The sequence below is a fragment of the Bos grunniens genome, chromosome 14 (genome assembly GCF_055505025.1).
Source record: "Bos grunniens cultivar Pamir isolate PY7600 chromosome 14, Bosgru_T2T1.0, whole genome shotgun sequence".
Lineage (NCBI taxonomy): Eukaryota > Metazoa > Chordata > Mammalia > Artiodactyla > Bovidae > Bos > Bos grunniens.
In genome coordinates, this window is record NC_141178.1 from 50,170,297 (window position 1) to 50,184,925 (window position 14,629).

Here is a 14,629-nt window from a genome sequence, read left to right on the forward strand (position 1 = left end):
AATACTTTGGCCACCCGATGCGAAGAGCTGACTCACTGGAATAGACCCTGATGCTGGGAAAGATTGAGGGCAGGAGAAAAGGGTGACAGAGGATGGTTGGATGGCATTATCAACTGAGTGGACATGAGTCTGAGCAAACTCTGGGAGATAGTGAAGGACAGGGAGGTCTGGAGTGCTGAAGTCCATGGGGTCACAGAGTTCGGACATGACTTAGGGACTGAACAACAACAATAACATTGTTTTTAAACTATAGCAATTGAAGGAAGGGTAATCTATCTTGGAATGCAGGAGACCCAGGTTCGATCCCTGGGTCAGGAAGATCCCCTGGAGAAGGAAATGGCAACCCACTCCAGTACTCTTGTCTGGAGAATCCCATGGAGGGAGGAGCCTGGTAGGCTGCAGTCCATGGGGTCACAAAGAGTCAGACACGACTAAGCGACTTCACTTCATTTCAATCTATCTTTTAGAATTATAACATGCAGGAGGTACAAAGCAGAATTTTCACTTGGTAGTGAATTTAGATTTCACATGACTGTCAGTTCTTCAGTTAGCAAAAATGATTTTATTCCTCTATTCTATTTTTATTAAAATAAAATTAAAAAAAAATTCCAAAGCAAAACCAAAGCAGTCTTGAAAACTCGAAAGAAGAAAAAATGTAGTATTCTGTGGTACCACTTAGAGAAATCTTGTGACCACAGCATGAATCTTTAAAAAAAAAATCATAGACAAAAAGAAACTATACAATATTCTGGATTTCTGATCTTTCTGGCTTTTGTGACTCCAAAGATTAAAAAGATTCAGGACCTTCCCTGGGAAATCAGTTCACCGCAAGAATCTTCTTATTCATGTCAATCTTAATTTTTTCTACTGTGGTTAACACTCATTGTTCACTTGCCAAAACAATTTTTTTTTAATTTATAAAAGGGATACATTTTTACTGACAAAATTAACATAATGCAAAAAAACCTCAAAGAATAAAAAATCAACAATTTAATCACCCAATGGTATTGAAAACATTATATATATATATATGTAAGTATATACATACATGTATGACATAATTGAGTATATACATTTTTTTGTAATCTGTATACTATCGAACTTTTTCTATCTCATAAAATATTTTAACCTTATGTTAATGGATTTACAATAATTTATTTAAGGCAAATTAATTTATCTTTATTTAAGCCACTCATGTCTTCTCTATTATAAATAATGTTGCAATTCTACTTGATAAATATTTATACCAGACACGATTTTTCCTTAACAGACGGTCGCACAAGGAAATATACTAAGTATTCAGAATAAACTTTTGAATTCGTGAAAAAGAATGATGGTTATTATTACATTTCTTTTAAACAACTGATAAAATAATCTAAGTACATGAAGTTTAAAAAAAAAGCAATTACCTTGTGAAAAAAGAACAGGATGAATTTTAAACCCTCCTCCATTTTTCAACCGTTGAGGCAGTTGTTCAAAATGGTAACTATCAATGTAGAAGTAAACTTTCAGAGCTTGCCGGCTTCCTTCTGCTTGATAAGTAAGAGGAACATCTAAAATGACATTTAATGTTATATTACTTCCTATTATCAGGGTATGTTATATAGCATGTTTGTTAAAAACTAGTATTCATCAATTACTTTACATTAAAAGTACCCATTTATATTAAGTTCAGGTTTGGAATACTTAACAGCACTATTTGGTGAAAGAGTATTAAATCAGGTTCTCATTAGCTAATGCAACAGATTTATTATTGTACTGTATATAAAATTCTGAAACAGAAAACTTCGCTACACTTTGACACACCAGCTGTCTCAGTTAACTAAATGAGAAGTTTAGATACACGTGGTTTGGAATCAAAATCTCCCAAGGCAGCTGCCTCATTCATATTTTAGTCAAGATGACTCCTTGGGGTACACTTGTGAAGTAGTGTGCAAGAAACTGAGTGCATAGCAACCATTATCAAAATTAGCACGGGTTTTGCAAACTCCACTCTCTGAGCAGCAGATCAAAAATGCATTACCTCTGTCCCTGCCTGACAGTCATTAGACATTATCTGTTTAAACTCTTTTAGCTGCTTTCAAAGATCCTAAATTTAATTACTCACAACAAAACTCCAACCAACTTGAAAAGCTGGAATGCTGCAGTACTATTTCACAGTGTTATCATAAATCCTTCTTATTACGATACTTGTCCGTGACAAATAACTTCCACTTCACTAAAAAAGAATGCAAACTCTTCCTAAAAGGCTACAATAGTCACATTAACCAGTTTAAAATTAAGGCCAAAATAGAGTAAGTATTTAATATATGTTCTTGACTCAATATTATTTTTACCTTGCTTCTTGAAATAAAACTGTATAAAAGTAGAGCTCAAGATTAAATACCATAAGTGATCACAGATTCCAGGTTTCTTACTAAACGTATCTAATTCTGCATATCAATAGAGGACTTATTGTATTAACATCTACAATTTCTTTTTATACCATATAATTATGGTTATTTTTTGTTTCTTTTTTTTTTTAAGGGAGACATGAAGAAATTGAGGTTAAGAAAGAGAATAAACAAATTTCACAGTTGAAGATTAAGAAGTTAAGTGCATTTTAATGAGTAGGAAAATTCTTTTTTTTTCTGGTACTAAAATTAAAGAAAAAAGATGCATGAATATTAAATAAAGATTAAAATATACAAAATAGTTGTATCTTCTAGTTCCCCTTTCCATACAATGTCTTTCATATATATTATAATTTTGTTAAATTCTATCCCTTAGTTCCAACATAGTCAATCTCTGTATTTCCAAATGGATAATGTTATTGGAAGGAAAATGAGAATGCAGCAGTATCATATTACTGGGTTAGCAAAGCACAAATAAAGATGCAACACCAGGAATTAGGAAACTGAAAAATGATTGAAAATGATCAAGTATACTAAATCTAAAATGTGGTTAAAACTAAGAGTGCTATATGAAAGACTTTTCCTCAAGGTATTTGCTACATATGTAAAAGTACAGGCGATGCTAGTGGTAAAGGATCTGCCTGCCAATGCAGGAGACTTGAGACCTGGGTTCTATCCCTGGGTTGGGAAGATCCCCTGGAGGAGGACATGGCCACCCACTCCAGCATTCTTGCCTGGAGAATTTCATGAACAGAGGAGCCTGGCAGACTACAGTCCATGGGATCGCTAAGAGTTGGATATAACAGCAATTAACACCTTCATTTTCACTAGTTACATCATATAACATGGGAAATATTTTGTACTTTCTCTATACCAAAGTGGGTCAGAGTGCCCATTTATTCCTTTGTATCTCTCACTAGTAGCTAAGGTCCATGCCAACAGGGATTTTATTTTACTTAATCAATATTATATCCCTAGAACTTGGTTCAGTACCAAGCATGTTATATACACCTTATAATTATTTGTTCAAAGAAAATGAAATATCTTTAATCCAGATATTTCAGTTCTACTTGCTTGGCTTGCATTTTTCTTCAGAATCTTATTGTTCTTTAATGCAAAAATAAGACTGTGAATAATGCCAAATGGAGCTTTTTTAAAAGGACACAGATTAATAAAGCAGAGACAGTGGCCTCAAATATTTACTGAATACTATCGTAAGCCTTACATAGTGCTGGAGACTTTCAAATACATAATTTTCTTTAAGCCTCACAATCCCATGAGTCAGGGAAAGCTAATATTCTCATGCTTGCAGATGAGAATGGAGCCTGGATATGAACTCTGATTTCTTGATGTCAAGGCCCAGTGTTCTCTATATGCTTCATGCTTCCAACCCTCTGGACTCAGTCCTTCCCTTATAGACACTCAGCCAACTAGTCTTCATCACAGTGATGCAAATTAGTCAATCTGACCCCTCTGCTTCTAGGCTTACAGAAAGATTAAATCACATGCAGTTAATAAAAAAGTTCTAGTTTTCTTACACTATTTCAATATGATGTGATGACACTTGGGTATAAATAATTCTCTTCTTTCTTAAAACAACTCAAAATAATAACTATACTATCATAACAGTTTAAATTTGCTTAGAATACCTAGTATCATAGCCTTGGAACTGACTTGTCACTGGGGAACTAACTTCAAAAGTTGAGATTATGCTTCAAGGGAAATATATAAAAATGTACTGCCACACAATATAGCACAATTTTTGTGTTTATTGTGTCTACATTTATAATGTTATTTATATAATGTCAAAATATTATGTACATGGTCTCAATTACTTTTAATATTTAGTATGTATTTCAATATGCCAAAGTTAAATCTCTCATAACGGCTGTACAGTAAATATTCTATCAAGCTTAAAATACTGGTTCATCTCCAGTTTACTCAACAGACCATTCACCAGTAATGTCATATTTGAATCATGGACAACATGCTCCTTTGAGGTCATGGTTCCTCAGGCAAAATTTAAAAGAAAAAGTATCAGGTTATATTGTGAAAATAGAGTTTCTCTGCCTTGTAGTGAAATTATTCCTACATTATTCAAGTAAATGAAAATATATTCTATATCTGCCCACAGAAGACTGTACAATTTGCCCAAATAATATTATCCTTATCAAATAATCCCCTTTACCAAACACCCGCCAGAATACAGCCTAAATCCCTAACATTGTAATTCATGTTTTTGTGCTCTCTCATTTATCAGTGGAGATGAAACTTTAATAAGATTCTATTCTCTCTGCCCTCATAATTGAATACATACAGGATGAACCACTTCCCATCTCCACAGCTACCCTCAAGGTCAAGTCACCATCATCTCTCACCTGGGTCACTGCAAGGCCTTCCTAAGTGGTCTCTCTGCTTCTGCCCTTGCCTGGTAAGGTCCACTCAGCAGCAGCACAGCAGCACAGGCTGTCTTTATTTAGTATGTGCCATTCCCCTGCTCAGTGGCTCAATGACAAAGGCAAAGCTCATTCAAAGATGTGGCCTCCTCTTTGTCCTCAGCCCCTTCTCCTTTCCCCTCTCTGACTTTGCTCCAGCCACACAGCCCTCCCTCCTATCCCCAGAATGTGTCACACATGCTCCCACCTTGGGGTCTTTGTTCTCATTGTTTCAGTGGACCTGGAACACCCTTCTCGCAAATAAAGTAGGCCCTTTACTGAATTTCTACATTCACAGATGCAGAAATACATTCACGGGTTCTGCATTCACAGATTCGACCAACTGCATGTCCAAAAAAAAAATTTCAGAAAGCTCCAAAAAGCAAATTTGAATTTGCTTCTGATCAGCAACATTTTGCAGAGAAGGCAAGGGCAACCCATGCCAGTACTCTTGCCTGGAAAATCCCATGGATGGAGGAGCCTGGTAGGCTGCAGTCCATGGGGTCGCTAAGAGTCAGCCACGACTGAGTGACTTCTCTTACACTTTTCACTTTCATGCATTGGACAAGGAAACGGCAACCCACTCAGTATTCTTGCCTGGAGAATCCCAGGGACGGGGGACCCTGTTGGGCTGCCGTCTATGGGGTTGCACAGAGTTGGACACAACTGAAGCGACTTAGCAGCAGCAGCAACATTTTGACCATTTACACTGGTATTTACATCAGAGCACTTATTAATATATTGGTATTCTAAGTGATCTAGAGATAATTTAAAGTATACAGGAGAATGTGCGTAGGTTACCTGCAAACACTACACCATTTTATTCAATACTTGAGCATCCGTGGATTTTGGTATCTGAGAGGTTCCTGGAACCAATTCCTGAGAGATAACTCTGTCTGTATGACTTGTTTCTGGTCTTCACCCTCCGTCTTAGAATGCTTCCCTCCCTAGCACGTTATTCACAGGCAACCTTTCACCTGCCCCTTTATTTTCCCTCTTTGTTCTTTTCTATGTCCCTTCATGCAGTCATATTATTATCTCCTAATTTATTATCAAATTAACTTTTATTTCCTGTAATATTTATCTCTGTCTGCTTAGTCCTCTACTCTACCCAGCACCTGGAAATGTGCTTTGCCATAGTAGGCATTTTAGAAATTTTTGATAAATGATTATCATTCCTGGATAACAAATTAAATGAATATTTATTGAGTCCCTATTTATTGTACTAGATATTGGAAATGTGAAAATAAATAAAAACCTTTCCAAGTTCTGAAGATACAGAGCTTCTACCATAATTCATAGGATCCTTACACTTACAGATAGACAAGAACCAGAAAAATAACAAACTGCTAAAAGATTTCTTGGCCCGATAGACACATTTTAAACCTATATGTGACAATGTTGAAGTGGTATATAAATGATGATAACTTGCAGAAACTAAAGAACTATTTCTCTGAATGTAGATTTCTAAAAACAATGCCGTTAGGCTTAACAATGGCAAATTGCTAAATGAAAGGGATACATTTCAATCTTTCAATTGAATTTCATAACTTCTTTGCAACATTAGATACAACCAAGTTCTGTCGAAATTTTTTTCTTCATTATGCACAAGTTTGTTTTTCCTTCTACTTTTATAACCATAAAACCTTTCTGCCTGCTGCACTCTATAAACTGAATTGACATTTGTTCATTCATCTCCTTGAAAAAAAACATTGTCCTTTTTGTTCCAAGCACTCTCTTGGGTACTGGAGATACAACAATGAACAAGACAGGAAAAAGTTTTGCCATCTTGAAAACTGTACAGGATGAATAAGTGAATCAAAATAGTTAATATGATTATATTTGTACACATTAAAATTTTTGACATGGATAAAATAACCTTTGATTTGTACTTTTAAGCTAGCAAAAATGTAAAATATGTATCTACTACTTCAGAATTAAATTATAAATTTTATCAATTATTGTCAGATCAAACAATTATAATGCCTTTCTCAACTGATTTGATCTAAATGTTATACAATGTGAGCATAACTTAGGTCTCTGTGTATTACTGGTTCTAAATGCTCCAGTATATTGCCTGCTAACACATTCTTTACAGGATCATTTGAAGAGGAGCTGTGGAAACCCAATACAGTCATTTCTGCTATATAATTGTTACATGTTAGAGCAAAAGCTTTGGATGCCTCAGAGATTATCTACATAGCTGGAAATATTAGGGCAGTTCTTTTATTAAAAAATATTGACATGAAAAAAAAAACAGCAGAAAGGACAAATGTTCTATCAACCCATTTATAAAATTCAGAGACAGAAAGTAGAATCAAGGTTAGCAGGGACTGGAGAAAGGGAGGAAGATAATTACTATTTAATGCATATGGAGTTTCTGTTTGGGAGGATGAAGAAGCTATGCAGACGGATGGTGGAAATGGTTGCACAACATTTTGAATAAACTGAATTGTACATTGAAACTGATTAAATGGTAAATTTAATGGTATGTATGCTGCTGCTACTGCTAAGTCGCTTCAGTCGTGTCCAACTCTGTGTGACCCCATAGACGGAAGCCCACCAGGCTCCCCCATCCCTGGGATTCTCCAGGCAAGAACACTGGAGTGGGTTGCCATTTCCTTCTCCAATGCAGGAAAGTGAAAAGTGAAAGTGAAGTTCCTCAGTAAGTGTCTGACTCTTCTCGACCCCACGGACTGCAGCCTACCAGGCTCCTCTGTCCATGGGATTTTCCAGGCAAGAGTACTGGAGTGGGGTGCCATTGCCTTCTCCGAATGGTATGTATATTTTATCACAATAACAAAAAAGAAAGAAAAGACAATCTTGAGTAGCACAAAATTTGCTGCACACACTCCAAAAAAGTTTTAGAGGTCAAACTAAGAGATAAAAACATAAATATAAAATTAGGTGTAGATTTAATGTATATATACTTTCTATCACTTCCCCAGTTGGTTTTATTATTTTACATTAAAAATAATATTTTATATATAACTTAATCTTCATATCAAATATATTCATATCCAAGTTTTGCCATATATTGTTTGATAACAAAATAAATCTTATAAAACACATATGAAATATTTAACTACCTACTTGCAACCAGTGGTTCCTCTTCTGATGGTTTAAAGTAAAAAGAAACCTTTTCCAAATCAAACAGTGCAACCAGTGTGTCTTCTAGCATGGCTTGTTCATCTGTCTAGAGAGAAGAAAAACAATACATGATACGGTTGGATTGTTTGAGACAGAGCATAACATAACATAACACAACATCCCCAGACCAAAACTAGCTTCACTTGTGTTTTATTTACATACAAACCACATTATCAACATACCTAAGAACTTACTGCCTAAAATGAAATGAACTAATCCTCAGATTTACAAGTTTCTCTTGTAGCTTCATGTTTGTCTTTTCCTCTACTGTCTACATGATTCTGAATAATTTTTCAGTCTATTTTGTAGCTAGATTCTAGTTATACTGATTTTATCTATTAGTTACAGACAAATGTGTACACACAAACACCTTATTTGCCTCCATATCTCTATAATCTTATAAATGTAACAGCTGAAAAGTAAAAATACTGTTTTCTTAAAAAGCCACAGTACATAATGGTCATTGTATTTTACAATAAGATAACCTATGCATTATTCAATTTGCAATTTAGGAAAACTGTGATAAAATCAATTTGCATGTATGTGATGATTTTTCTTCCAAAGAGCCTGGGGACAAGAATCATTTTCACTTGCCTTTATGAGGACTTAATCTTCCCTGTTGGCTCAGAAGGTAAAGAATCTACCTGCAACCCAAGAGACCAATATTCAATCCCTGGGTCAGGAAGATCCCCTGGATAAGGGAATGGCAACCCACTCCAGTATTCTTACCTGGAGAATTCCATGGACAGAGGAACCTGGTGGGCTATAGTTCATGGGGTCACAAAGAATTGCTGGGAGGGATTGGGGGCAGGAGGAGAAGGGGACGACAGAGGATGAGATGGCTGGATGGCATCACTGACTCGATGGACGTGAGTCTGAGTGAACTCCGGGAGTTGGTGATGGACAGGGAGGCCTGGCGTGCTGTGATTCATGGGGTCGCAAAGAGTTGGACACGACTGAGTGACTGATCTGATCTGAGAGACTAACACTTCAACACTTTCAATCTAGAATGTTGTGAATATGAAATCTGATTTGTTTTAATCTTTCATTTCATTCCTATATTTTACAGTTGAGGTAGGTAAGACCCAGACTTAGTAACAAGTAATTGCATATCTCAGCATCATCATCTTTTAGTACTGGGTTCTGGGCATCCTATTAGCAGATCAGTGTAGTATCAAAGTCTTGTACTAATTTCCTCATGAAAGAATAATTAACTTTATCATACACATCTTTTTTTTCAAAGGTAAATGTATTTCCTTAAGAAAATCAATGGTCCTTTTAAACAATAATTTTAACATGCTATGTCCTCATTTTTAAAATTTGCTGTAGCTTATAACCATATTTTGGGGGCAGCATAAGTAGAGGGTGGAGATGGTAAAGAATTTCTATTGTGTGGGGAAAAAAAACATGAAGGCAGCCCCAGACCCCAAAGAAGGACAGCATGGGTAACAAAAGGTTAAGAGCATCATCACTTTGTACCTCAGTTAGGTACTTAATATAATGGATGGTACACACTCAATGCTGGATAAAGGTTTATGAGATTCTTACTTTTTAAAGTCCGTTGGAGGGTAGCAAAATGCTATAAATCTGAAATTGTAGGGACAGGACTAAAGAATGAGCATTTTTCCAGTTAACAGGAATATATACACACACAGGAAGAAATGTCCCAAACAGGCATTGTAATACGTAGATGTGGTTAAAGTCATACCCAAGGACCTAGGACTGCGCGCAGCACCCAGAGACACATAGACTGCCAATGACTGCAGCTCCCCGGGAGCCCTTCACAGTCCTAGGAGACTTTTATGCTCTTGTTACAGAGATAGAAAGATTATGGGTTTCCTAGACTTTTTTAAAAAACCTTTGGATTTTTTAAATCAATTTTAAAAAATTAACTTGAGGATTGTTGTTGTTGTTTAGTTGCTAAGTCAGGTCTGACTCTTTTGTGGCCTCATGGACTGTAGCCTGCCTGGCTCTTCTGTCCATGAGATTTCCCAGGCAAGAATATTGGAGTGGGTTGCCATTTTCTCCTCCAGGAGATTTTCCTGACTCAAGGATCGAACTTGCGTCTCCTGCACTGGTAGGCGGATTCATCATCACTGCACCATCAGGGAAGCCCAACTTGAGGGTTATCAGACACCAGTACAACTCACATGTCATAAATTTCACCCATTTTAAGTGTACAGCTCAAGGGCTTTTAGTATATATACAGAGCTGTGTAACTGTCACCATCATCTGATTTTAGAATATTTTTCCCACAAGAATTGAACCTCCGTATACCTTCCCCCAATCCTTAGCTCCAGGAAATGACTAGCCTACTCTCAGTCTCTAAAATTTGCCTTTTGTATTATTTCACAATAATGTAATCAAATAATACTGGTTTATTTCTCTTACAATATTTTCAAGGTTTATCCATGTAGTAGCATGTATCAGTAGCTCACTCCTTTTTATTGCTTAATAATAGTCTATTGTGTGGATATACCCCAACTCATCATTCAGTTTTTGGACAATTGGATTGTTTTCACATTTTAGCTATTATGACTAATTTTTCTAGGAACATTTGTGTACATGTTTTTGTTAGAATATGTTTTCATTTCTCTTGGATATTACTTATGAGTAGAATTTCTGGGTCATATGGAAATCCCATGCTTAACATTTGGAGGAACTGCCAAAATGTTTTCCAAAATGACTGCTCTCTTTTACATTCTCTTCAACAGTGTATGAGGGTTTTAATTTCTCTACATCCCCGCCAACGCCTGTGCCTATCTTTGTCTTTTGGATTACATTCATCCACATCTCTGTGACACAGTATCTTATGCAGTTTTGATCTGCATGTCCCCAGTGGCTAAAGATGTTGATCATCTTTTCATGCGCCATTTATACTGTCTTTGGAAAAATGTCCATTCAAATCCTCTCTGCCTGCTTGTTAATTGAGTTGCCTTCTTATTCTTTAGTTTTAAAGGATTCTTTATATAATCTGGATGTAAGCCAGTTACTAGATGCATGGATTACAAGTTTTTTTTCCCCATTCCTTTGTAGGTTTACTTTCAAATAAAAGTACCAGCACATAACAGGCCAATGGCAGGTATTAAGTAAGAAGAGAATATAAATGAAGCCTCATTAGCTACTTAATTCATTCAACAAACACTTAATGCCTACCATGTATTAAGAAGTGGGCAACTGATCTTATGTAATTTTTATTTGATAGGCAAGGAGAAATTAATATTTATTTTGTCTTAAAACACTTTTCACAAGAGGTGAAAATATGCTATAGGAATGAAATAATGATTAAATGATAATAATGAAAAATTACTTCTTCTCCCTTAGAAGAAATAGAGTAGCCCTCATAGCCAACAAAAGAATCTAAAATGCAGTATTTGGGTGCAATCTCAAAAAAGACAAAATGATCTCTGTTCATTTCCAAGGCAAATCATTCAATATCACAGTAATCCAAGTCTATGCCTCAAGCAGTAACGCTGAAGAAGCTGAAGCTGAATGGTTCTATGAAGACCTACAAGACCTTCTAGAACTAACACCAAAAGAAGATGTCCTTTTCATCATAGGGGAGTGGAATGAAAAAGCAGGAAGTCAAGAGATACCTGGAGTTACAGATAAGTTTGGCCTTGAGTAAAAAATGATGCAGGGCAAAGGCTAACAAAGTTTTGCCAAGAGAACGCACTGGTCATAGCAAACACTCTCTTCCAACAACACAAGAGGCAACTCTACACATGGACATCACCAGAAGATCAATACTGAAATCAGATTGATTATATTCTTTGCAGTCAAAAATGGAGAAGCTCTGCTGCTGCTGCTGCTAAGTCGCTTCAGTTGTGTCCGACTCTGTGCAACCCCATAGATGGCAGCTCACCAGGCTCCCCTGTCCCTAGGATTCTCCAGGCAAGAACACTGGAGTGGGTTACCATTTTCTTCTCCAATGCATGACAGTGAAAAGTGAAAGTGAAGCCGCTCAGTCGTGTCCTACCCTCAGTGACCCCATGGACTGCAGCCTACCAGGCTCCTCTATCCATGGGATTTTCCAGGCAAGAGTACTGGAGTGGGGTGCCATTGCTCTATATGTCAGCAAACTATAGGAGCTAACTGTGGCTCAGATCATGAACTCCTTACTGCCAAATTCAGACTTAAATTGAAGAAAGTAGGGAAAACAACTAGGCCACTCAGGTATGACCTAAATCAAATTGGTTATGATTTTACATTGGAGGTGACGAATAGCTTCAAGTTAGTGTCTGAAGCACTATGGACAGAGGTTCATGACATCGTATAGGAGGCGGTGATCAAGACCATTCCCAAGAAAAAGAAATACAACAAGGCAAAATGATTGTCTGAGGAGGACTTACAAATAACTGAGAAAAAGAAGAGAAGCAAAAGGCAAAGGAGAAAAAGAAAGATACCCATCTGAAAGCAGAGTTCCAAATAATATCAAGGAGAAATAGGAAAGTCTTCCAAAGTAATCAGTGCAAAGAATTGAAGAAAACAATAGAATGGGAAAGACTAGAGATCTTTTCAAGAGGGAACTTTTCATGCAAAGACGGGCACAATAAAAGACAAAAAGGGTATGGGCCTAATAGAAGCAGAAGATATCAAGAAGAGGTGGCAAGAATACACAGAAGAACCATAGAAAAAGATATTAATCACCCAAATAACCATGATGGTCTGATCACTCAACTAGAGCCAGACATCCTGGGGTGCAAAGTCAAGTGGACCTTCAGAAGCATCACTACAAACAAAGCTAGTGGAGGTGATGGAATTCTAGCTGAGCTATCTGAAGTCCTAAAAGATGATGTTGTTAAAGTGTCACAGTCAATATGTCAGCAAATTTGGAAAACTCAGCAGCGGCCACAGGACTGGAAAAGGTCAGGTTTCATTCCAATCCCAAAGAAAGACAATGCCAAAGAATGCTCAAACTATCACACAATTGCACTCATCTCACATGCTAGCGAAGTAATGCTCAAAATTCTCCAAGCCAGGCTTCAATAGTATATGAACCAAGAACTTCCAGATGTTCAAGCTGGATTTAGAAAAGGCAGAGGAATCAGATTGCCAACATCCACTGGATCATAGAAAAAGCAAGAGAATTCCAGAAAAACATCTACTTCCACTTCATTGACTACGTGAAAGCCTTTGTGTGGATCACAACAAACTGGAAAACTGAAAGAAATGGGAATACCAGACCACCTTACCTGCCTCCTGAGAAACTGTATGCAGGTCAAGAAGCAACAGTTAGAAATGGACATGGAACAATGGACTGGTTTAAAATTGGGAAAGAAGTACATCAAGGCTGTATATTGTCACCCTGGTTATTTAATTTATATGCAGAGTACATCATGCGAAATGCCAGGATGGATGAAGCACAAGCTGGAATCAAGATTGCAGGGAGAAATATCAATAACCTCAGATATGCAGAAGACACCATGCTTATTGCAGAAAGTGAAGAGGAACTGAAGAGCCTCTTGATGAAAGTGAAAAAGGAGAGTGAAAAAGTTGGCTCAAAGCTCAACATTCAGAAAACTAAGATCATGGCTTCTGGTCCCATCACTTCATGGCAAATAGATAGGGAAACAGTGGAAACAGAGACAGACTTTATATTTCCTTGTGCTCCAGAATCACTGCAAATGGTGACTGCAGCCATGAAATTAGAAGACACGCTTGGAAGAAAAGCTATGACAATCGAGACAGCATATTAAAATGCAGAGACATTCCTTTGCCAACAAAGCTCCGTCTAGTCAAAGCTATGGTTTTTCCAGTAGTCATGTATGGATGTGAGAGTTGGACTACAAAGAAAGCTGAGCACTGAAGAATTGATGTTTTTGAACTGTGGTGTTGGAGAAGACTCTTGAGAGTCCCTTGGACTGCAAGGAGATCCATCCAGTCCATCCTAAAGGAAATCAGTCCTGAATATTCATTGGAAGGACTGATGCTGAAGTTGAAGCTCCAATACTTTGGCCACCTGATGTGAAGAGCTGACTCATTAGAAAAGACCCTGATGCTGGGGAAGATTGAAGACAGGAGGAGAAGGGGATGAAAGAGGATGAGATGGTTGGATGGCATCACCGACTCAATGAACATGAGTTTGAGGAAGCTCCAGGAGTTGGTGAAAGTCAGGAAAGCCTTTCATGCTGCAGTCCATGGGGTCTCAAAGAGTTGGACACAACTGAGCAACTGAACAATAACATTTTAAAATTTTTCTTTAATTAAATCTTTTCTATTTGGTTATATTAGCAACCTAATAAGAAGTTAATCACACATATGGAGTGTATAAAGTCTTTATAAAAGAATGTAACTCTGTTTCATTGAATTTTATTCAATGAATGTCCTTATCTTATCATTCCAGAACTTTTTATGACCTAGTATAGCTATTACCCTATCCTCAATACCACTGAAGAAAAACATTATTTGGATGTGCAAACTCATATCTATTCATTTAAAAACTCAACCATGTTACTTGGAAGCTATATTTACTATGTGTACTTTAAAAGACAAATAGAACCTCATGTTTAAATCACAATTATATATAACATGCGCCTTTGGTTTAAATAACATGAACATATTTGCCTTGACACATCATGACAACTATCAGAGCCACAGGAAGTATGTGTGAAAAAGCTCTAAGTTCACCGCAGTCTCCTCAAATATTTT

General features: G+C 36.8%; 1 protein-coding gene across 2 annotated transcripts in view; it reads right to left on the minus strand.

The window, feature by feature from the left end:
• Positions 1 to 14,629, minus strand: part of PREX2 (phosphatidylinositol-3,4,5-trisphosphate dependent Rac exchange factor 2) — a 302,207-nt gene that overhangs the window by 79,144 nt on the left and 208,434 nt on the right. For both annotated transcript variants that reach the window (XM_086336651.1, XM_086336652.1), the window contains exons 33-34: positions 7,922 to 8,024; positions 1,410 to 1,553 (exon numbers count right to left, since the gene is read on the minus strand). In XM_086336651.1, coding sequence (XP_086192777.1) covers positions 1,410 to 1,553; positions 7,922 to 8,024 — 247 coding nt within the window. The remainder of the gene's footprint in view (positions 1 to 1,409; positions 1,554 to 7,921; positions 8,025 to 14,629) is intronic.